This window comes from Coptis chinensis, chromosome 8 (assembly GCF_015680905.1).
Source record: "Coptis chinensis isolate HL-2020 chromosome 8, ASM1568090v1, whole genome shotgun sequence".
Classification (NCBI taxonomy): domain Eukaryota; kingdom Viridiplantae; phylum Streptophyta; class Magnoliopsida; order Ranunculales; family Ranunculaceae; genus Coptis; species Coptis chinensis.
In genome coordinates this window covers 52,371,717-52,393,050 of record NC_141463.1, presented here as the reverse complement: position 1 = coordinate 52,393,050, position 21,334 = coordinate 52,371,717, and the positions used below count along the sequence as shown (strand labels likewise).

The 21,334-nt window shown below is 36.1% G+C and overlaps 2 protein-coding genes and 1 long non-coding RNA gene across 16 annotated transcripts; all 3 read right to left on the bottom strand.

The window, feature by feature from the left end:
• Positions 1-770: 770 nt before the first annotated feature.
• On the bottom strand, positions 771-3,485 carry LOC147481890 (uncharacterized). Of its 3 annotated transcripts, none has more exons than XR_015205089.1 (5): positions 3,115-3,485; positions 2,527-2,593; positions 2,352-2,435; positions 2,021-2,117; positions 771-1,001 (listed from the first exon to the last, which is right to left on the bottom strand). It is a non-coding gene; the product is annotated as an uncharacterized LOC147481890 (long non-coding RNA). The 3 variants fall into 3 exon arrangements; XR_015205090.1 differs by having other exon boundaries at positions 2,021-2,114; XR_015205088.1 differs by having other exon boundaries at positions 2,021-2,106.
• A 4,690-nt stretch (positions 3,486-8,175) lies between these two features.
• LOC147481889 (putative sugar phosphate/phosphate translocator At3g14410) lies at positions 8,176-13,889 on the bottom strand. 12 transcript variants are annotated; one of them, XM_086577346.1, is made up of 12 exons: positions 13,723-13,859; positions 13,578-13,638; positions 13,391-13,505; positions 12,795-12,923; positions 11,883-12,264; positions 11,449-11,547; positions 10,957-11,218; positions 10,603-10,871; positions 9,636-9,789; positions 9,266-9,564; positions 8,728-8,799; positions 8,176-8,414 (listed from the first exon to the last, which is right to left on the bottom strand). In XM_086577346.1, exons 6-9 carry the CDS (start codon positions 11,528-11,530, stop codon positions 9,755-9,757), a joined length of 648 nt encoding a protein of 215 aa, XP_086433472.1. In that variant the 5' UTR covers positions 11,531-11,547; positions 11,883-12,264; positions 12,795-12,923; positions 13,391-13,505; positions 13,578-13,638; positions 13,723-13,859; the 3' UTR covers positions 8,176-8,414; positions 8,728-8,799; positions 9,266-9,564; positions 9,636-9,754. The 12 variants fall into 12 exon arrangements, with proteins under 12 accessions (XP_086433472.1, XP_086433479.1, XP_086433473.1 ...); XM_086577353.1 differs by lacking the exons at positions 8,728-8,799; positions 13,578-13,638 and having other exon boundaries at positions 10,603-10,695; positions 11,883-12,048; positions 13,391-13,545; positions 13,723-13,889; XM_086577347.1 differs by lacking the exon at positions 8,728-8,799 and having other exon boundaries at positions 13,578-13,871.
• Positions 13,890-17,920: 4,031 nt separating this feature from the next.
• LOC147481888 (uncharacterized) lies at positions 17,921-18,706 on the bottom strand. Its single transcript, XM_086579111.1, has one exon. It carries the CDS (start codon positions 18,704-18,706, stop codon positions 17,921-17,923), a length of 786 nt encoding a protein of 261 aa, XP_086435237.1.
• Between the last annotated feature and the right edge of the window lie 2,628 nt (positions 18,707-21,334).

Sequence of the window (21,334 nt, the reverse complement as noted above, 5' to 3'; positions counted from 1 at the left end):
ATTAAAATTTTATAATTTTTAGCATACGAGTAATGTACTGTACTCTTGAGAGAATATTGCAAATAATATTCAAAATTGGAGTTTTTGTATTTAGCCTAGGGCGCGTGCACGGTTAGCAACAATGTAATTTGGGCGTGGGTCGCGCTTAATATTTACTACAACAAATATGGTTTTTAGCGACGAAGAATATTGTCGCCAAAAATAAATAATACGTCACTAAAAGGATTCAGCGATGCTTTTTGCTTCTTCTCACCATCGTCACTAAAGCTATAGTCGGCAATTCTTTTAGGTGACGATTTCGACTGTCGCCAAAGAGTTACTAATCAGCGACGTTTCCAATCATGGCCAAAGCTCTAAAATCGTCGCCAAATTTGGTTCTTATTATCAATTTCAAAACGTCGCAAATGGTACACCTACTGCGACATTCATTTAAACGTCGCCAATAATAACACTTTGGCGATGTTTTAATCGTCACTAAAGATCCAAAATTTTCAAAAATTTAGTTTGTTTTGCCAACATTTTATAGCATCGCGAAAACTTCTTATTTGCCACATTTTTAATTTCGTAGACAAAAGCATCATTAGTGGTCAAATTTTTTGATTTTATAATTGCACTATATTTGGTAACGATTGAAGCATCAGTGAAAATTTTGCTATTTGTTATCCTTTGCATAATCAAAATATTATATTTTTTTTCCTTCATAGTTTTAACTAACATACACAAATTAAACTTAAAAAGAAAATATATACCAAAAGAAGGGCACAAGAATATAAAATGATCAACAAATTTCCATTAAGTAAGATTGTATGAGTGAGTTAATTAATTGTTACAATCTAAAACCGAAACAGAGTTGCATAACTCTCAACAGAAAATCGTCTACGTCGCATATGCATAGTTACATGGTTCTCTTTGGAATTTTGTCTTCACAAAAATATCATAAATTACGCCCAACTTCGCAAACTCTTGCAACCCCGAACAACTTTTATTGTGCATAAATTAATCTGCAAACAATGATAATACATATTAAATCACTAAAAAGTAAAGAAAAAAAAAAGTGAATGGAAAAGGAAAATGTTGACGATATTACCATACAAAGTGAAACAGTTGTCGAAGTTATCAACTAAAATCATGTCAGAAACTTCCATCTCATACATGTTAAATGAATTTAAAGAAAATTCATCCTTTCAATCCACTCTTACTTATAAAGTTCAAATAGATATAAGAGCTAGTAATAATTATTGGAGCTTCAAGGAAGTATCCACCGTTTTTGGTAATTGCTTGTGGATACCATATAAAATACTGCATGCTCACTATTTGTTTTCATACTACCTGAACCCATAAGTTGTCTTGGATGCAGCACACGAAAATGGTAGATTATTACATGAGGGTGCTAATTACTAGGTGAACTTGTCTTGGAACTAGCTTTCATATTCACTGGTTAACCTTTCAATTGCCTTATCTTAACAAAATCTAGGAGCCCTATTCAGCTATCAGAGGTTTGTTGTCAGGAACAGGGAAAGGAGCAAGTGTTAGGTTTCTCAAATATCGCTTTGGATCGCCTTTGACAACGACTTGCCACTATTTTCACTATTATTAGTGCCTTGGTTTCCAGGAGCCGCCTCATTTTAGCCACTATAATCAGAAGTACACCTTGGTCTCAGTGGCTCCTTGCACCCTTTCTGACAGCATATTCACAACCTCATTCAGTTATAATGTGCAAAAGAAGCACTTGAGATTTAGCTTAAAATGGATGGTAATTTATAAATCATAATTAAACCTCGTATGAACTCTTATTATCCAATCTGTATACAACTGAAATGAGAGCTTCTTAAAGTAAATGAGTTAATACTTCGTAGTTCGTACCAACAATCATACGTACCGGCTTCCAAAATGAAACCTCGTTTTAGCTATTTTTAGAAACTTGGACTTTTGGAATCAAATTACTATATAATAGCACTGCTAATTAAAAATTTTAAATAGTCAAACCAAATTAGGATTGCGATTGGTATGCAAGTCTTACCTCACTGATCTTTGACGAAGTATCGGTATTAACTGTTGACATGTCAATGTAGCATTTTCCCTTTCCTATTTGCTCAACCAAACCACCTGCAAATCTTCTAAATGTTGCAACATGGTGACCCGTACTAAAACATTTTATGTAATAAAGTAGACATCCAAACTAAAAGTTTCACAGAAGATATGACTAATTAGACAAAAATCTTCTACCTGAACTAAAACCTATATTCCAAGTAATAAAATACTTACTCATCCATTATAAGTAACATCAATAATCAACTAGCTAGGAGTTATAGATACGTGGATCACAAGTCTAACAAGTGGTAGGCACAAACCTATAAATACCCCAGAGGAAGGCATACACCTTGAAAGAGAACTGCCCATTGCAATTTGACTCAAGTTTGGTACTCTCACTGTACCTACGACACTCCAAATAAAATGCATAACCAACAGTCCATATTAAATTATTAGCATCCTACAATATTTAACTTAATTTTCACGCCCATTTACCAATTGAATGCAAAAGCAACTATGTTCCAATGCTGTGAAGCCTTGCATATAACTTGAATTCCGGAACCTGAGCAGTTCCAGACACGACACAACAACAATTAAGATCACAGTAGTTGGTATTTCACAAGCAAGCAAACATAGTGTCCAACAGTATCTACTATAAAAAGACTACCACACTACTAAATTTCTAAGAATCAAGTTGTTGAAAAAAAATATATAACCCACAAAAAACAAAGCCCTTTCTTCTACTTCAATAGCAACCCAGAGTCAAACCATACAAATGTCTTTTTGTGGTTGGGTAGTGAAGGAATTGAAATTGAACGAAAAAATCACAACTTTCCAATCTGAATTTCGTACAAACAAGTTTAATGAAAGAATTTTTCCTTGTAACTTAGCAAGCTTTGGTTGAACGAATGAAGAAGGGAGATTAAATCAGAAACCCTTATTCTAATCTCATTCCGTTCCAATCCGATTTAAAGGAGAGTGAATCTCTTGCAATTAGGGAATGTTGTGTACACAAAAAATCTAAATTTAACAAAAAAAGATAAACAAACTGAAGGATTAATTAAACAAAAACGAAAAGGTTACCTTCTATTCTGATCTGATTGATAGAGAGAGAGAAGGAAAGAGATGTGGGGAGAGACTTGGTCGGGAGGAAGAGTCAGAAGAGCGTAGGGTTTCCTTTTCCTTTTTATTCTTTTTTCCCCTCTCTACTGTTTTTACCGATTCTTTTGATTTTCTTCACTCAGATTTCAAAATTATAGGCACGAGTAACAAAACAAAAATATTGGTAGTGATAAATTGGGAAGATTGGAAAACAATTTTCTGATGAAACCGGGTGCCACTAAAGATACGCTAATTACCTACGATCCTTATGAAAATGCTATGACAAATACCGACGCCATTATCATCGCCAAAGCTTACAAACTATTTAACTACGCGTTTATCGTCGCTGAAAAGTCAGCTACAATTTTTTTTTATGTCTCACAGTACTATTTAGGACCATACAAGCATCGTTGAAGTCATTATTTCATCTTGGGACAAAAAATTATTGCCGGCGATAAAAATTGTCGCTAATAGTAACTATTGCCTACGCTTTCTTAACGTTGCTAAAAGTTTCGTCACTCAGTGTAGGCAAATATGAGGCGCGCGTGCGCTCGTGAATTAAAACTAGGGTTTCAAATTTTTAGGGTTAGGTCACGGGAAGGTAAGGAGTTGGCTGAACAACTCATATGCTCTCGAGCAGTAGCAAAAAAATTCGAAGAAACTACAAACCATATTTTAGTGTGTGTTTTGTGAATAGTGAAAACAGTGTTTTGTAATCTAAATACAAGTAATATAACCGAACTAGATGGCAAGCGGCGTCATTGATAATAATTTATCAATGTTGTACTGATAAACAGTAGAATTATGAGATCGTGAACAGTAAATTATGATAGAAAAAGAGTAGATAAAACTCATTAAAATCATGTGATAAAGAGGAGAGTAGTCATGTTCACCAAACTCTAGGTGTACACTACTTGGATACGAATCTAGATTGCAAATATGATTCACTAATAAGAGTTAAAACAGTAGATATGAGGTGAAAATAGTGAATTTAAATGATGAATAATGGTATTAGAAGGGGTTTAATCCGCCACATGATTCGATTGACTATTAGTTAGTATTGAATCGCTTGTATAGATCCCTAGTGAAGACCAAGTCCTCTCGGATCAAGATTTTACTAGTATGAGAGTGTAACTCCACCACAAATCTCTTTGGTGGTGACTCTATACTCTAGTTCTCAGTTATGAGCTCTATCTCTAGTTACTCAAAACGAAGAACTTGACGTTCTTTTATGCAACACAATAAATACTAATGATTAATCATCCTCACATAGCTTCATAAACCTCCTCTAATGGAGGTTTAGCCTAGTGTCATAAGAATTATTACATAAATGCAATAATAAGAAGACATAATTTATAGAGAATGAAATTGAATATTAAAGAACTAAGCTTTTTATTGATATGTTCTAATGGAGGCTACAATACTAACCATAATAAAAGTAAACCTATTTAAAACTAAACTAAACTAATTATTAAGAGACTAAACTAGAAGAGGAGTGAAAGTGTTTAGCCTTAACCCTCCTTATATAGGAGAAGGTTACAGTTACATTTTCATGCATGGGCCAAAAAAGGGGACTTTGGGCGTCTAATGTGAGCCCAAATTCCATTAGGTTAAATCTAAAGAGGCCACAACTGCTAGAAATTACTTCTATACTCTTTTTGTCCACTTTTACAACTCTGATTGGGGCAAGGTCGGGTACATTAGAAAACTGATTCCGAGTCAGTCGTTTTGATATAACGTAGGCCCAAGTCCAAAGATACGGCCTGTTGAAGTTCAATTAACTTTTCTGTCCTTTTTTTAACCGGATTGACTTTGACTTTCCAGCTTTGACTAGGCTTTGATAAGCACCCAAAAGTGTAGTTTAAACCCCTTAATAGTATTTTATTTAGGCCAATTATATTTATAATAAATAAAAGTTAGTAATGTTTACGTGTTTTTGTGTATTTCAGTTCTTGAAGCTGTTTATGTGCTTAAAGGTGTCATTTTGCATGGAAAACGAGTCAAGATGATTGCTGAAAAAGTTCTACATTTAAAGCCCAAGAATCATGAATAAAAGTATTTTTCAAGCCAGTTAAAGCTGGGAAGTCGAAGTCAATTCGGGTAGAAAAAGAACAGAAAAGTGAATAGAACTTCAAATGGGCCTATCTTTGGACTCGGGCCTCAGAATCGGGACTACTTAATGTCAAAACGACCAGCTTAGGATCAGCTTTCCAATAGACCTAGACTTTCCGCAATCAGATCTATAAAAGTAGACAAAAAGGGTATTAAAGTAATTTCCAGCAGATGTAACCCTTTTAGACTTAACCTATTGGACTTTGGGCTCACTTTAGAGACCCCTTTTTAGCCCATGCATGAAAATGTAAACCTAACCCTCTCCTATATAAAGAGGGTTAAGGCTAAACTTATTCATGCCTTCACCTCTTTCTCCCTTTAGTCTCTAATTAGTTTATTGTAGTTATAGTTTAGTTTAGGGTTAGAATTAGTTTAGTTGTAGCCACCATTAATTCTCTATAAATAAAAGCTTTAGTTATTGAATTCAATTCATGCCTCTTTATTTTAATGTCTTTATCTTATTGTTTTAGTTTAGAATATCCAATGAAACAAGGCTAAACCTCCATTAGAGGAGGTTTATGAAGCCACGTGAGGATGGCTAGTTATTAGTATTATTGTTTTGCATAAAGAGCATCAAGGTCTTCGTTATGAGTAACTAGGGATAGAGCTCATAATGGAGAACTAGAGTTTAGAGCCACCACCAAAGAGATTTGTGGTAGAGCTAAATTCTCATGCTAGTGAAGCCTTGATCCGAGAGGATTAGATATTCACTAGGGATCAACAAGTGATTTAATGACTAACTAATAGTCAATTGAATCGCGTGGTAGCTAGATTAACCTTCTCTATATCCTTTTCTCTCAAATAAATCTACTGTTTTGTACCTTATATTTACTATTTTCTTAGACTCATATTACTCTCTTGTTAGTTAATAGTTGTTTAATCTAGATTAGTTACAAGTGCATACAAGCAAGAGTGGAAAACACGATTACTCCTCTTTATCACATGATGTTTAGAGAGTATTATTATATATTGATATGCATGATTTAGTACTATTCCAAACTACTTTTCTTACATTATTAAAACTTATCAAATGGCGTCGCTTGCCATCTTGCTTTGTTACGTATAACGTGTTTTCACAAAACTGTTTTTACTGTTCACACACAAAACACTGTTTTCACTGTTCACATATTCTCAAAATGTTTATGCTACTGTTCCGAGAGCATATGAGTTGTTCAACAAACTCCCTGCCCTCCCGTGACCTGACCCTAAAAAGTTCACCTTACTATACTACTTGAGAGTGCGTCGTGCCATCATTTTGCCTTCACCAAGTGCGCCCCGCGCATTACACCTTTTTTCCAGTCACACCCAATTTGACCTATTTTGAAGTGCGCCCCACACTCTTTTAAATTTACGAAAAAAAATGAAAGTACAAATCGCAACCCGCGCCCAATTTAGCCTATTTTTTAGTGCGCGCGCCCTAGCGTAATTAGCTTAAATTACATTTTTAATATTATTTGCATTATTATCTCAAGAGTACAGTACAGTACTCGTATGCTAAAAATTACAAAATTTTAAAAATTATGTTTCTTCATTCTAAATGGTGTCTAGCAAACTGAAAGAATTTAGGGTTTTCTAATTAAGGAACGTGCACGCACGGACAACCTCCCTCAAATTCCTAAGTGATCTGGCCGTTGGTTTGATTAAAAATACAAAAAAATAATTAATCTTAATTAAATTAGTAAGCCTACCCACTACCAAATCAAGTTTCACAGACCCGACATCCAGGCCCAACACGAAGCCCATAATAAAAAGCATTTTCCTAATTCTTAAAACTTTAAAAAATAATAAGGTTAATATTTTTATAGGACTTCACTATCCACATCGTGTACCAGGACCAGTACTCGTATAATTGTTCAAGAAACATAGACGTGCTTCAAGGCTGTTGAAGACGTTATTTATACGCGTAGTAAGGTCGCTCTAGGTAACACCTCTCTACATCCTTGAATCTACTGTCAGAGGATTCTATTTCTAGTAATAATCAGGCTATTTTTGCATGCTCGTTAGGAATTGCATATTAGACTTAAAACTTGCATGAGATTAAGATCTGGTATGCATATACCTATTATATTTGTTTATCGTAGACGCATAAATAATTGTCTATCTAGAAATTCTCCAATCATAACACACACACCACATACACCCACCACAACTACGTTTGTAGCAATGGATGAAGAAATAGCAGAGAGACCTCTCTCTGATTTTTAGAAGGCTTTAAACAATGAACCTGACTCCTGCATAATTCTTGCAGATACTACGGGAGATTTTAGAATCCCCCCTAATATATTTAATATGCTACCTGTTTTTTATGACTTAGACCATGAGAAATCTTATCAACACTTACGTAGGATACAACAAGCAATTACTATATTTAATCATCCTAACGTAACACCTGAACAAATAAAGCTAAACTACAATAGATGAGGGCTTTTGCAACCCTTTAAAGCATTGTAGAAAATTAAAAAACCATAGCAAAAGATCTTTTGCAACGCTTTCGAAAGCGTCGTGGGGACGTTGCTACTGATGGCAACGCAGAAGAGAATTTGCAACACTTTTAAGCGTAGCAAAAGTCATAAGTACTTGCTACGCATGGAAGCGTTGCTAATGTCTTATAAGCGTAGCAATTGATTTTCCATCTATCTGTCCTCCAAATAAATATTATTTAATGTAAAATATATTAGCAACACCTTAACCGTTGCAAAAGACTCTACTTTTGCAACACTTTCAAACGTTGCAAGTAATTGCAGGTGTGTATTAATCAACCTTTGGCCACCCTTTTATGTGTTGCGGAAAGTTATTACTGATGAAAAGCTTGATTTTGAAATTAGTTCAATTTTATCCTAAAATCCTATTTTATAATTTCTTAAGCATCATATCTAAAGAGACAAAACATTCAAACACATCCTAATCAACAAAAAAATTTGACAAGTTCAATAAAAAGAAATCATACTTCTTACATTCGAAATACAAAAGTATCATTACAAGCATTAGATGTTTAAAAGATGTGAAGTTCAATGTATCACTACAATTATCCTTTTCATCACTTAGTACTCCTAAAATGTTAATGTCTATTGAACCGTTGTTGAGCATTCAATTCTTCCATTAGACTCGAAAATCCTCCCTCGAATCTATACGTATGACATTAGTACCCCACTGCTTCAATGTGGTGAACTCTGCAATTGCAAAAATGCTAACAATAAGATTCATATCTATTTTGCAATGTACTCAAGGAAGTATTTAAACGTCAACAAACATGCGTAAGTAATAAAATGCACAAGTAGTAGTCCATATATGAAGAGCCTTTTAAGAAATAAAAACTAACTTCAGATAGCATCTCTAAAATGATAATTTAAAGATTTGGTAGCATTTTCGCAAACACCTCTATAACTTTGTTATCCTTTTTATACAAGTGTTTTTTGTGAATTACTATTATACATGAAGAATTGTTAGGTGCTTCAAATATCACATGCATGATTTATTACTTACATGCTGAATTATAGATGTAACATACTACATTCCCCATCTATCACTTTAGATGAGACAGTAAGCATGCCAGCCCTGCAGGTAATGAATACATTAAGCACGCAGTCCAGACAATGGAATAATACATCTGTTTTTTACCCTCAGAAAAATAGAAGTTACAGTGTGAAAAAAGCTTCAGACAACCACCAAAGAAATAAAAGAAAATATATTTGTATACTTGTATAGTGAGCTAGTATTAGAGGTAATAATGTAAGTGTACTTCAAGCAAAGCCAGCACCTAAGAAAGATGAAACCAAGTAACCTCATCATCCATGGCTTAAGCACCTTGAGTTATGAAAGATAGTAAAATTGCTTGACAATAAGAATTAGTCACTTTTTTAATCATCTATAAAACTGTCTATAGAGGTGGGGGACGGAAAAGGTATGTTCAGCATAAAGAAGCCCGATTCAATAAGTTGTTAAAATGTGCAGCAAAGTGAACTCCTAGTAATATTTTGTTTTCAATGCAAGGAGAAATTCATTGACTTGGGTTAGATCATACTTGGGAATGCTGAAGTGATCTGGGTTCTGCCTCCAATGTTGACATCAGTAGGATTCGAATAAATATGACAACTTATGGGCAGAACTTCTACAACTATCTGGCGACCTGCAGAACCATGGAGCACAAGAAAGATCCAATAGCAATGTCACGCCCACGTGTTATTGGACAATGCATCAGATACTCGCACATCAGTAAGACCACTGGGGTCATGACAACATGATGGAAATCAGAGCATGGAAATATCATGGACCATATCCTCAAAAGAAATAATGTCTTCATAGAAGGCCAAGAACTCGTCACTGCAAGATGTATGTGCATTAGTAAAAAAAAACTAGTACAAGGAAGTTGTTTTATTTAAGCTGGAAAGTACCTTACAAAATTGAGTTCTGGTTTGATGTATGTATCGCCGAGCACAAATTGCTGCAAAGTACGGAGTGTCCATGCTCATCTCCATCAATGGTTTAACCAACAAGTTCAAGAGTTTGAAGTTCAATGGCTTCTTATCCGCAATGATAGCCAAAATACTACAATAAGACACCATAAAAAACCTAAGAAAAAAATAACAATTCATTACAAGAACACTTGTTTTTCTTTTTATTAAATGCCAAGCTTGTCACAAACTCGAGTGCAACTCAAACTTAGATCTAGGTATGCCAGACTAAAAACTAAGCTTAATTGAACATCAAGGTGAATTTTAAGGTCACAAGCACAACCCAAAAGATGATTAACTTCAGAACTTGTGTTCTGACACAAAATCACCCTTGTGTCACCCCAAAAATGCGTAGTAATTGTTACCTAAAAGAAACTGAAGTTTTAACTGCATTATATTATACTAGTATTACACCCCCCCCATACACACACACACAAACATGGTCAACCCAAGGTTGACTTTTTTTTTTGTGTACTTAGGGGGGAGACCCTAATTTCCCCATCTAGTGAGGGGGAAATCCTAATTGGCTCATCTAGTTGGGGGGTAATATCAGTTAGCCCAAATTATATAATTTGTAACTCTTTTCCTATGAATCTGAAAGCAAGTACTCAGAGATTGTGGAAAGTCCGCTGAGGTGAACTTGAAAATAGCAAGAGAATATGGATATGCAAAACAAGAGGCAATTTACAATTTAATAGGAGGAAAACAAAACTTAATAACCAAAATGAGATTGAGATTGTGTCTTCTATGTCTTTACAATATATGTAGATTTTTTTTTTGGGTGTGTGTGTGTGTGTGTGTGTGTAGGGGAGGAGGTTGATGGTTAAGCAGTCACTGCATGAGGTTATGATAACCCATACATCCTCTTCGAATGACAATATTAAAAAGGGTTTTTGCAGTTACTTACCAATTCCATAACCAAATAGGTTTATAACAGTTAGCTTTGTGTCAACAAACAGAAAGGCTGACAGTAGGACGACCACCCAATCCTTGACAACTCCTGCGACACGAATAGTCAATGCACTTGTGTGTGATATGACAAGGAACACCGATAGATTCAGTGCAAAAGTACAAAGGGAATTGAGGGTCAGCACAAGAGGTTGAAAACTCCATGGCCCAATCGCATTCATCTTTGGTACCTCTAGAAATATCCATGAGATGAAGAGGCATAGAGCACTACAGAAAACAATATTTTTTCATGGAGGCAGCTTTTCACATAAGAGCTGGAAATCAAACTTATGAAAGAAAGTTCTACACATACCTGCACGGACTGACATAAGACATTACAGATATAGGATTTAGTTTGAGACCCTTCCTTTTCATAAATATCTCCATGAAAATTAGCCTCAACACCTCTCCAACAACGCCTCCCATTTGGTAAACCACTCCGATCCAGTTAACATTTACTTCTCCATATGAAGCAACAAGAATGCCAAAACTGATCAACGGCATTATGAAAAACATTCTGTAGCTCATAAGTTCAAGTCCTGCTGCTACTCCAAGAATAAAGACCGCTACAGGCACTGCACATTTGAAAGGTTACATTATGAACAATTGCCCCAATAAATGGTTGTATACAGGTAAGAAGAACACTTCAGACTGTGTGAAGGTTGGGTACTTCAATCTCTAGCCGTGTAACAATTACCCCAGCTGACGCAGGGGCACTTGGACATACTCACATACATACTTACATTAAAGGTAATAACATAGGCACATAGCTATACAGGGGTAGTTGAGTTTGGAGAAAACATACTGATAGCTTTCAACATTTGTGCGAATGTAACAGAAATATACATATATGCAGTGTTCCCCAGCCACAGCATCATTGCAAACATTGCACCAATTGGGATAACTGAAGTAGTGTATTTGGACACCAAAATTAGAATTAAATTCATGAAACTACCCTTTCATATCAATTATCAGATAACAAAAATCTTATTCTATATAATCGGTCCACTATATGCAATTAATCCCCGGCCGATTTCTAGTGCTTATTATCTTAAACTACATTCTAACATGGAACAAACATTTCTAAACAACTGTAATAATGAAAAAGGATTTGTTTGATGCTTGCATATCTAAAGTCATTCCCTCTTCAACCTTCATAATCTGTAATAACACAATCAAGTTAAGCAGAATCCTATAAACAAAAATTAGTATGTTCAAACAATATATAAATAAATGTACCTTGAAAACTAGTATGCCTCCAATGTTCACTCTCTCGTTTTTCTTGGGATGTGGCCGAAATACCATGGCTGAATTTCGAAATATTTCAACAACTGTAAAGCCCAGCTTGAAGTTTTGGTCCATATTGGTGAAGCCCACGGGTTGAATTTTTTTGAGTGAGCCTGAACTGATGAAAAATGTTGAAAATTTCAGCTGACAAAAGTAAACTAGAAACTGGGCATAGCAGAGGAAGTGAGCAGAGTATAAAATTGTTGTATGGTCCTTGGCACTAAATAAAATCACAACAATTGAAAAACTTCCAATCACAAATCACAACTCTTGTGGGTGAGGTTCCAAGTGAGAAGCCTTATTGGCTTTAGGTTCCTGAAATCTTACTGAAAGCCTGCACAATAGGGTTGGAATCAGATTCAATACATAGCTAGCATATTTTCTCCACCTACTAACAAAATGTTTGTCTTTGGCGGGGATGTCATTAATTATGTACCAAGATGGACATATGTTATGTTATGGGTGTCCATATACTATCACATAGATAAGTCACACTCAAATCACATGCATCTATAATTCCATATTTCAAATGATTTTTATACTTTGTATGACAAAAAACAAACACTAGCACACAGTTTTGGTAGAGAAAGCGTATAAATGACACCAAAATAGAACATATATGAAATGAGCCTAGCATAACATAAGTTAAAGCAGGCAAGAGTGTCGTTAAGTCAGGACCTAAGTTCCATTTGGTGTTAATGGGCTCCCTTGTTTCACTCTACTAAAAAATGATAAAAGAAGCCACTCACAAATATAATAATACATTGATGTTGAAACTTATGAAGCTTTTGTTAAAACAATTACTAAGCCTAAGAACCCAAAGTGCAGCACTATTACTAAGTCCAAGAAGGTAAGAACCTATACCTCTCTGCTAGCTTCTCTGTGAGTGGGTAGAACCTTAATTCCACAGAACATGGTCTAATCCAACCAGCTCCAATCAATGTGAACGCAAGAGTTGATAGGAGGAATTCATACTGAACCCAAGCATTGTTACTAAATATAAAACAAATAACTAATTATTAACCCAAAGTTTCCCATTGTTAACACAAACAAATAACTAATTAATACAAAGTTCCTAAATTCTACCGTAGTAGTATATCTCCCTCAACCCAAACCAAATTATTAACACCACCTTTTTCCATTTCTCCTTCTAGATAAGCAAAAACCAACATCAACCCAATTTTCCCCATCTATGCTCTTTGTTCAACTAATTTCACAATCACTCCAAACACACATTTGACAAAAAATCAAGAAATGACTAAAATTTAAGTAAATTAATCATGAAATGACTAAAATTTGAGTTACATTTATAGAGAATCTAAATAGAACAAAACCCAAATCAACCAAATCATTAAAAATGGAAAAAACAAACATGTCCATCTCACAAAATCAAATTTTTATCCTTCTATAAGTAAATGAACCATTAAATGATTTTTTTTTTTTTAAAAAAAAAGGCTCACATGGGATTTTGTAGAATGAAGGAGCAGCAACATCTCAGAGAATCCATGAAGTGACAAGAGAGACCAGGAAGACAACCATAATCAAGTCCAACAGAAAGTCTTGGGATCCCAGAAGCTATTGAAATAAACCCAAATGCGTATATTAGACGAAAGCCCTAAAAATTGAGAGGAAATGGTAAAGCCATACCGAATAGATAGAATGTTGCACTTGAAATCCCAAAAACAGAAGCAACAGAACTTCCCAATACCTAAAATCTCAAAATTCAGACCCCTCTTCTTTGAATCTGTGTTTGTGAAACACAACCACAAACATAAACAAGTGGTTTCATTACCTGAACAATAGGTTCGAATGGCTGTTGAGGTGGATAATTGGTGTTGCTGGTGGAGAGATTTCAGAAGAAAGTGATACTGTCGAGTGCAGACGAAGAGGCTAAGTCTAGGGTTTTCTATTTTGGAAACAAACTACCCCTCTTTTTACTTTGTCCTTATTTCTTTTGGTTTTTTTATTTTTAATTTTTTGAGGAAAATATGGGTGCTAAATAACGAAATGATAGGCGCGGAAAGAAAAAATTAATAGTGCCTATTATCTACAACGGATGCAAGGGTGGGTAATAATTTTCTTTCAAAAACTGATTTGAAAAACCAGCTACGCATCAAGGGTTGCCAATAACAGAGACTATCAGCAACGCTTGAAAGCGTTGTCGAAGCTTTTACCAAATTTTGGTATTCACTGTGAGCATAGAATCAGCAACACTTATTGAACCGTTGCCGAACCTAGCTACTGAACCACATATTTTTCCCTATCTTAAAAGTGCCTGCAACCCTTTCAAGCATTGCTGAAAATAAATAATATTTGCTACTCTTAAAAGCGTAGCTAATAGTAGCTAAATAATACAAAAAAATTAATTTAATTATTAGAAAATGCGAGATACATATAGCAACGCTTAAAACTGTTGCCGATAATAGCATCTATTACCTATTCCAAAAAAGCAATAACAACGCTTTAAAGTGTAGCAGAAGATGTTTATTGGTGACGCATTGTAAGCGTAACAAATAATTTCATAGCAAAAAATCCCATTTCTTGTAGTTGTTTCCTTTCACCCTAGCTGACAAAGCAGCAGCTTGGCTAACAGCACAAAAGCCAAACTCTGTCGACACATGGGAAAAACTAGTTGAATTATTTATGGAATAATTTTACCCACCACAGAAGACTGATGAGATGCTATCACATATTCATTTCTTTCATCAAAAGCCTCAAGAATCCTTTTCTGAGGCTTGGAATCGTTTCACTGATCTTCTAGTAGATTGTCCCCATCATAATCTTGGTAAAGACACACTAGTTTGTGCCTTCTTAAAAGGTTTATCCCAACATTATAAGGAGACATTAGACATCATGAACGGAGGTAGTTTCTTAAGTAAAGAAGCCACAAATGCTTATAACTTCTTAGATAATCAATCCAAGAAAAGTAACAACTGGGGAGGTAATGATTACTCCAGCTTCAAAACTTTTTCTTCAACAGTTAAGGCAACCAGTATATTTGAGGTAAAACCTGACCATGAACTTAAAACTCTTATTAAATCCCTCACTAAAAAGGTAGATGCCCTCTCTGTTCAAAACAAGAAGCGATACCCACTCCAGTCATGGACATCAACTCCCCTCCATGTAATGTATGTTTTAATCCCAACCATACCAATTCCTTTAGTCCCTTACTCTATGGTTCACCGCCACCACAACCCGTAGATAATAATGCTTTCACCAACCCTAACACACAATAGATGCAAAACACTAATTATAATCAACAACAACAACCTACATCTAACTGTTGTAATAATCAAAACGTTAGGCCCACTACAAACTTCCACCAATTTAACCAACATCTAAGACGAGTATAGTTAAGTAACTAGAATAAAAGTTTAGTGCCCATGACCCAGAACTATCAACATCCAAACATAAACACTCAACAAGCTTTATTTCCAATTAATCCTCCTATTACCCCGCAACTAGCCAAACCATCCACAGAAGACTTACTATTAACCATGATACACCACCAATAACAACAAAGTCTAGTAATCAAACAACAATCTAATATGATGCAGTCCTTGTGCCAAAAGGTACTTGAGCTGTCTCCTAACCAAAATAATAACCAAACAGGCGTGTTTCCAAGTTAAGATGTGCCTAATGATAAGTGCTCAAAAAGTGCATTTTAACCCTCGATTATACCTCTTGTTTAGCCATCTTAGTGGAGTAACAGTGCTTGTAAGTCATGTTTTACGATTATACAGGTGAAAAAGAGAGTTTTGTAGAATATTAGAGAAAAAGGGGTAAAACGGAGCAATTCGGAGCATTAAGGATCACATGGGAAGCCCGTGGACAATCATGGAGAAGGCCAAGGAATTGAAGCTATGAAAGATGCGACTTGGACCTATTTTAAAGCCTATTTGGAATCCTAAGGCAAAATGATTCGTTTATTGGACCAAAGCCCACAAAAGAAGAAAGAAGAATGGAGCAAAAGAGGAAAAAGAAACTCTTGCATCTGGGATGCAAGGTCTGTGCGTTCAGGCGCGACCCTTGCTTCTGGGACACAAGGCCGGTGCGTCTAGATGCATGAACTTACACTATAGCCCACCTCTTTTACTATTTCATAAACGAAGTTGGACTCTGAAAAAAGTTGATTTGTAATAGGAAACAAGCCACGATTTGGGATGTTTCTAGAACTCATTATAACCCCTATAAATAGAGGACCTAAGTGCCTCATGAAACTCGCCAATTCACTTACATTCTTGTCTCTAGAACTTGAGGTAGAGAGAGATTAATAATAAAATATTCGGTTTTAACTAGTCAAGTCTTAATAAATTAATCTTTCTAGTCTTATGTTCTTCAACTCTTCTTCTTCTCGTTCTTCGTGTTCTTCCTTCTTAATAGAAGGCTAATCTTCTCCTTCAAGGGAGAAGATGAAGTCGGTGCTTAAGGTTTGTTGATTCTTCTAGTTATGGTATTCTCCAATCAGGTTAGTTCTTTATATTTTTAGCTATTAGTTCCATTGCTCACACCAGGGGATGGAAGTATAGAATAGGGTTTATGTTTTGTAATATTAATATCATGCTAGTGTTCTTTACTTTTCTTCTAGTAGTGTAGTTCTTTAAAGTTAGGGAAATATTATTTGTGTTGCCCCAGAAGGGGTAGATCAAGGAGTGGCTGCCTAGGGGATGTATTCTTTGTGTTTGCGTTAAGTGGTGATTCATTGAATGGCCGCCCTATTAGGAAGTACTTTTTGATGTTGCTCCCTGTAATACATTGAATGGCTGCCCGAGCTTACATAAAAGGAAAGAAGATATTAAAAGCATAAACATAGGAACAACCTTAAGTAGAGTTATTTGTTAACGATGTTTCTTCTAAGAGGGCATCGACACTCGCTCAATTGCCTAATTGTAGTTTACTTGTGAGAACAACCATGAAGCAAAATGTCACATATCAAAGGTATCGGTGGATTCTAATCTCTTGAATTCTCTTTCTTATAAATTGTCAATAGTATAGTTTAGTTTAGTTAAGCAATTCACAATATCTACAATCATAGTTTTTAATCCCTTAAACCCCCTTTCCAGTCCTGTCTTTCATATAACATACACTTAAAAGTGGAATGATATCCTACTAATCCTTTACTCATTGAGGGATAATTAGATTTTGATACGCTCCTATTTTGTTCAACGACTATCATCCATCATCTATCTACACACACAAAAAGAGCGTGTGTCAAATAGTGCCGCTGCTATTTTAAGTTGTTTATGTTTAACGTTTTCTTTCAAGATTCGAACTTTAAATCTTGAAGGAATTTTAGCCGCATCATCCATCCTTTTTAGAAAGAGAAAAACTTGAAGGGCATTTCGAAGACAAAATCTACCATCCAGGTTAGTCAAATCTTCATTCTTTTTTTAAAAAAAAAAATAAGCTAGGGTTAGGCTGACCATCACCTGCATTAATTAACCAAATCTTACATAGGTGGTACCTAAAGCATCATCCTTTATGAGTTTATGCAAATCTCTATCTAGAGGAGGTATAAACACTACTAAATCATAACAGAAAGAAGTTTTAAGTCCTACAAGTAAGTCTGCCAGTTTATTAGCTTCCCTAAAAACATGCGAAAAAGAATAATAGTTGAATTTTGCAGCTAGCTTTGATGTCAGAGCCTCCAAATTCGAACATGTCAATGGTGGTTTTGCAATCTTAGTGATGATTTTCACTGTTGTAAGGGAGTCAGATTCAACTTCCACCTTGTGATATCCTAGTTCATAGCATAGCTCAAGCCCGATCGCAATTGCCTCCAGCTCCTGATAGATTACATATTACATGTCACCACTTCCCGTATAAGCTACCAACACCTCGCCATGACAGTTTCTGATGACACCTCCATGGCCAGTTCCCTCATCCGTCAATGCTCCATCTGCATTTATTTTTACCTTTCCTTCCTCCGGTGGGATACAATTGCACTGTCGCATCTTCATTGCTCTGAACTTGAGCTGAATACCCAGTGACTAATAGAGCTTTCTAGCTTCTAGCGAATCTTCAATATCAGATGCTTGAGTCTGAATGTACCTCTTGGTTTCTCTGATGATTTTCCTTAAGACCACTATCGCTGGTCTAGCCTTGCTATTAAATCGTCTCCCATTTCTTTCTTTCCATATCCCATCCACTATCGCACAAATGTAGACCTTATAAATTTCTACCACTAAACTGGATCCTCTGCATAATCGCAGCAGCAAGGACCATTCCCTATTTGAACTTCTTCCATCAGTCCTAATTCCCAGAGCTATTTTTATACCATTGATAATCTCTCGCGAATATGCGCAATCAAAGTAAAGATGATTTGAAAATTTTCTACTTTGATTACATAAGCAGCAGCGGGAGATAGAGAGGATCTTTTTGTGCACCAGCCTATCTTGTGTTAATAAACTGTTGGAGAACAACTGCCAGGTCGTAAAAGAGTGTCTTGGTATAGCCAACCTGCCCCACACAAGTCTCTGCCATCTTACTTTTTCTCTTTTTCTCCTCAAAGCTTCATATGCACTTCTCGATGTGAACTTCCCACCCTGGTGAGGCTTCCACACCACTCGATCCTGATCTAGATGTTTATTGATTCTTGTACTCAAGATATCCTTTCTTAGCCTGTTACATTGGATGCTCTGTACCACTTCATTCCACCCACCTTCTGATAAGAGTTGATCCACTGTGGCATTGATTGGAAGCTGGATTTCAGCTACTGCATGTGCATTGAACAAGAGAGGGCTACTAGTACACCAGAGATCGTGCCATACAAGCATGTCTCTACCATTAGAGATTGAGTACAAAATAAGATCTCACACTTCTTTTCTGCTCTGTAAAATGTTTTTCCATGACCATGAGCAATCTTGCGGGATTGTCATAGTCCACTAGTATTTATGAGCCAGTAGATTCTTCCATACCCATTCGACCCAAATACTACTTTACTTAGCTACTACTTTGAATACCAATCCATAATAAGATCCTTTATTCCATACCTCCATATTCATGATCCCCAATCCACCTTCTTCCTTTGTCTTGCAGATGGTTCTTAGACTTGCTTGATGCACACATCTCTTTATATCAGTTCCACTCTACAAAAAAGTCGCACATATTTTTTCCACATGTTCTAGAACTGTTTTTGGTATAATGAATGTTCTGGCCCAATAAATATGTAGTGAGCTAAGCACTGATAAGATGAGTTGTAGTCTACCTGTATGAGAGAGAAGTTTAGCTTTATAGTCCTTGATTCTGCTTGTAACCTTATCTATCAGAGGTTGACATTCTTTGATTCCAAGCCTAGCAGAGATGAGAGGAAGTCCTAGGTATCGTACTGGAGGAGTTACGAGTTCAATACCTAAAATTTGAGCCAAAACCAAACCATCCTGTTGTCCCATGGCACTAGTCATAATAGTAGTCTTCTACGAATTTATTTGTAGCCCAGTAGCTACGCTAAATTCCACCAAACATTCTCTGAGAGCGTATATAAAGTTCACTTCCCCTTTACAGAAAATTAAAACATCGTCCGCAAAAGCCAGATGTATGAGTTGATTCCTCTTGCATTTAGAATGGAATTGGATTAGCTTATTTTCCACACTCTCTCTAATTAGGCAGCCAAGAACTTCCATTATAAGCACAAACAAATATGGAGACATGGGGTCCCCCTGCCTTAAGCATCTACCTCTGGGGAAAAAACATTCAGGCGAGCCATTTATGAGGACAGAATAAGAAGATGAGCTAATGCATAACTGAATCCACTTTTTCAGCTTAGACGAGAACTGGAATCTATCCAGCATGTAGAAGATGGCCTGCCAACTCACAATATCATAGGCCTTCCTGATATCCAGTTTTATTGAGCATCTGGGGGTACCGTGTCTTCTATCATATCCTCTCAGAACTTCATGGGACAAAAGGATATTATCCTGTATAGATCTCTCTGGGATGAACGCTGACTGATTGTCAAGTACTAGCTCAGGTAGCACCATCTTCAACCTATTGGTTATGACTTTGGAAACACATTTGTAGATCGTGTTACATAGAGCAATCGGTCTGAAATCTTCAACTTTAGATGGCGAAGCCATTTTTGGGATCAGACATAGAAATGTAGCATTTGTACCCCGAGGTATTTTGTTTGTTCTAAAGACATTTTTGATGGCATTCACAACATCCACCCCTACTGTATCCCAGCAAAATTTGGAAAAGAACGGGTTATAGCCATCAGGTCCTAGCACCTTATTGTTTTCCATCTCAAATAAGGCTTCCCTGATTTCTATGTCAGTCACCTCAGCTTCCAACACCGCACTCATTTCTGAATCAATAGTATTTCTAACATTCAGCTCCATGAAAAATTCTCTATCACTAACTGGTGGCGCTGTACGCCCAACATATGAATGAAGTATTTCACTCTGCTCTGTGTTATTTCTGCCTGTCCATGCACTGTTTCACCACTATCATTCACTATTGCCCATATTCCTTTCCTAGCTGCCTTTTCCTTTAAGGAGTTGAAGAAAAAACTCGAACATCTATCCCTTTCTGTCATCCATTGAGCTTCAGACTTTTGGGCCAAATCTATTGCTTCAGCTCTTGCTAGATCAATATATTTCTGCATAACCTACTTTTCACATAATCCCAAACCCACATAAGATGGATTATTCTGGAGGTAAATCTGTGCGCCACTTAACTGCTGCCTTGCGGCTATAACTCTCTCATGTAAGTTTGAGAAGTTTTTTCTGACCCACGGTCTGATCCTCTCCTTAAGCATCTTGAGTTTTTGGATAAGAACATACATTTGATTTGTATATATCCTTGTATTCCAAACTTCTTCTAAGATGTTTTTGAACTCCGGTTGGTAAACCCAAAAGTTACAAAATCTAAAGGGAATTGGGGACCGACTAAAATCATTCCATGTGAGGAGCATGGGGGAATGGTCGGAAACTCCCTGAGATAAGAATTCAGCCCCTGAGTTTGGATATTTTTTTAGCCACAAACTGTTAACTAGGCATCTATCTATTCTTGACATAATGCTTGCAGCACCAACAGATTTATTCCACCATGTATAAAAGAATCCGCTAGAATTGATATCCGTTAACCCAGCATTCTGGAGACAGAGTATAAAGTCATGTGCTTCTCTGGGGTGCATAGGATCACCACCTATTCTTTCATTTGCAGTCCTGATATTGTTAAAATCTCCCGCTACACACCAAGGTTTTGTGATTGAACCATGCATCCTTATCACATCTTTCCACAATGCTAACCTTTCTTGAAAAGAATTGCTCGCATTTACTGCTGTAAGAAAAAACTCTTCCGCCTTTGGAAGGTATTCAACTCTACAATGAATGAATTGCTCAGTCATATCAATTTTCTGTACCTTTACCACAAAAGGGTCCCAGCATATCCAAATTCTGCCTGAC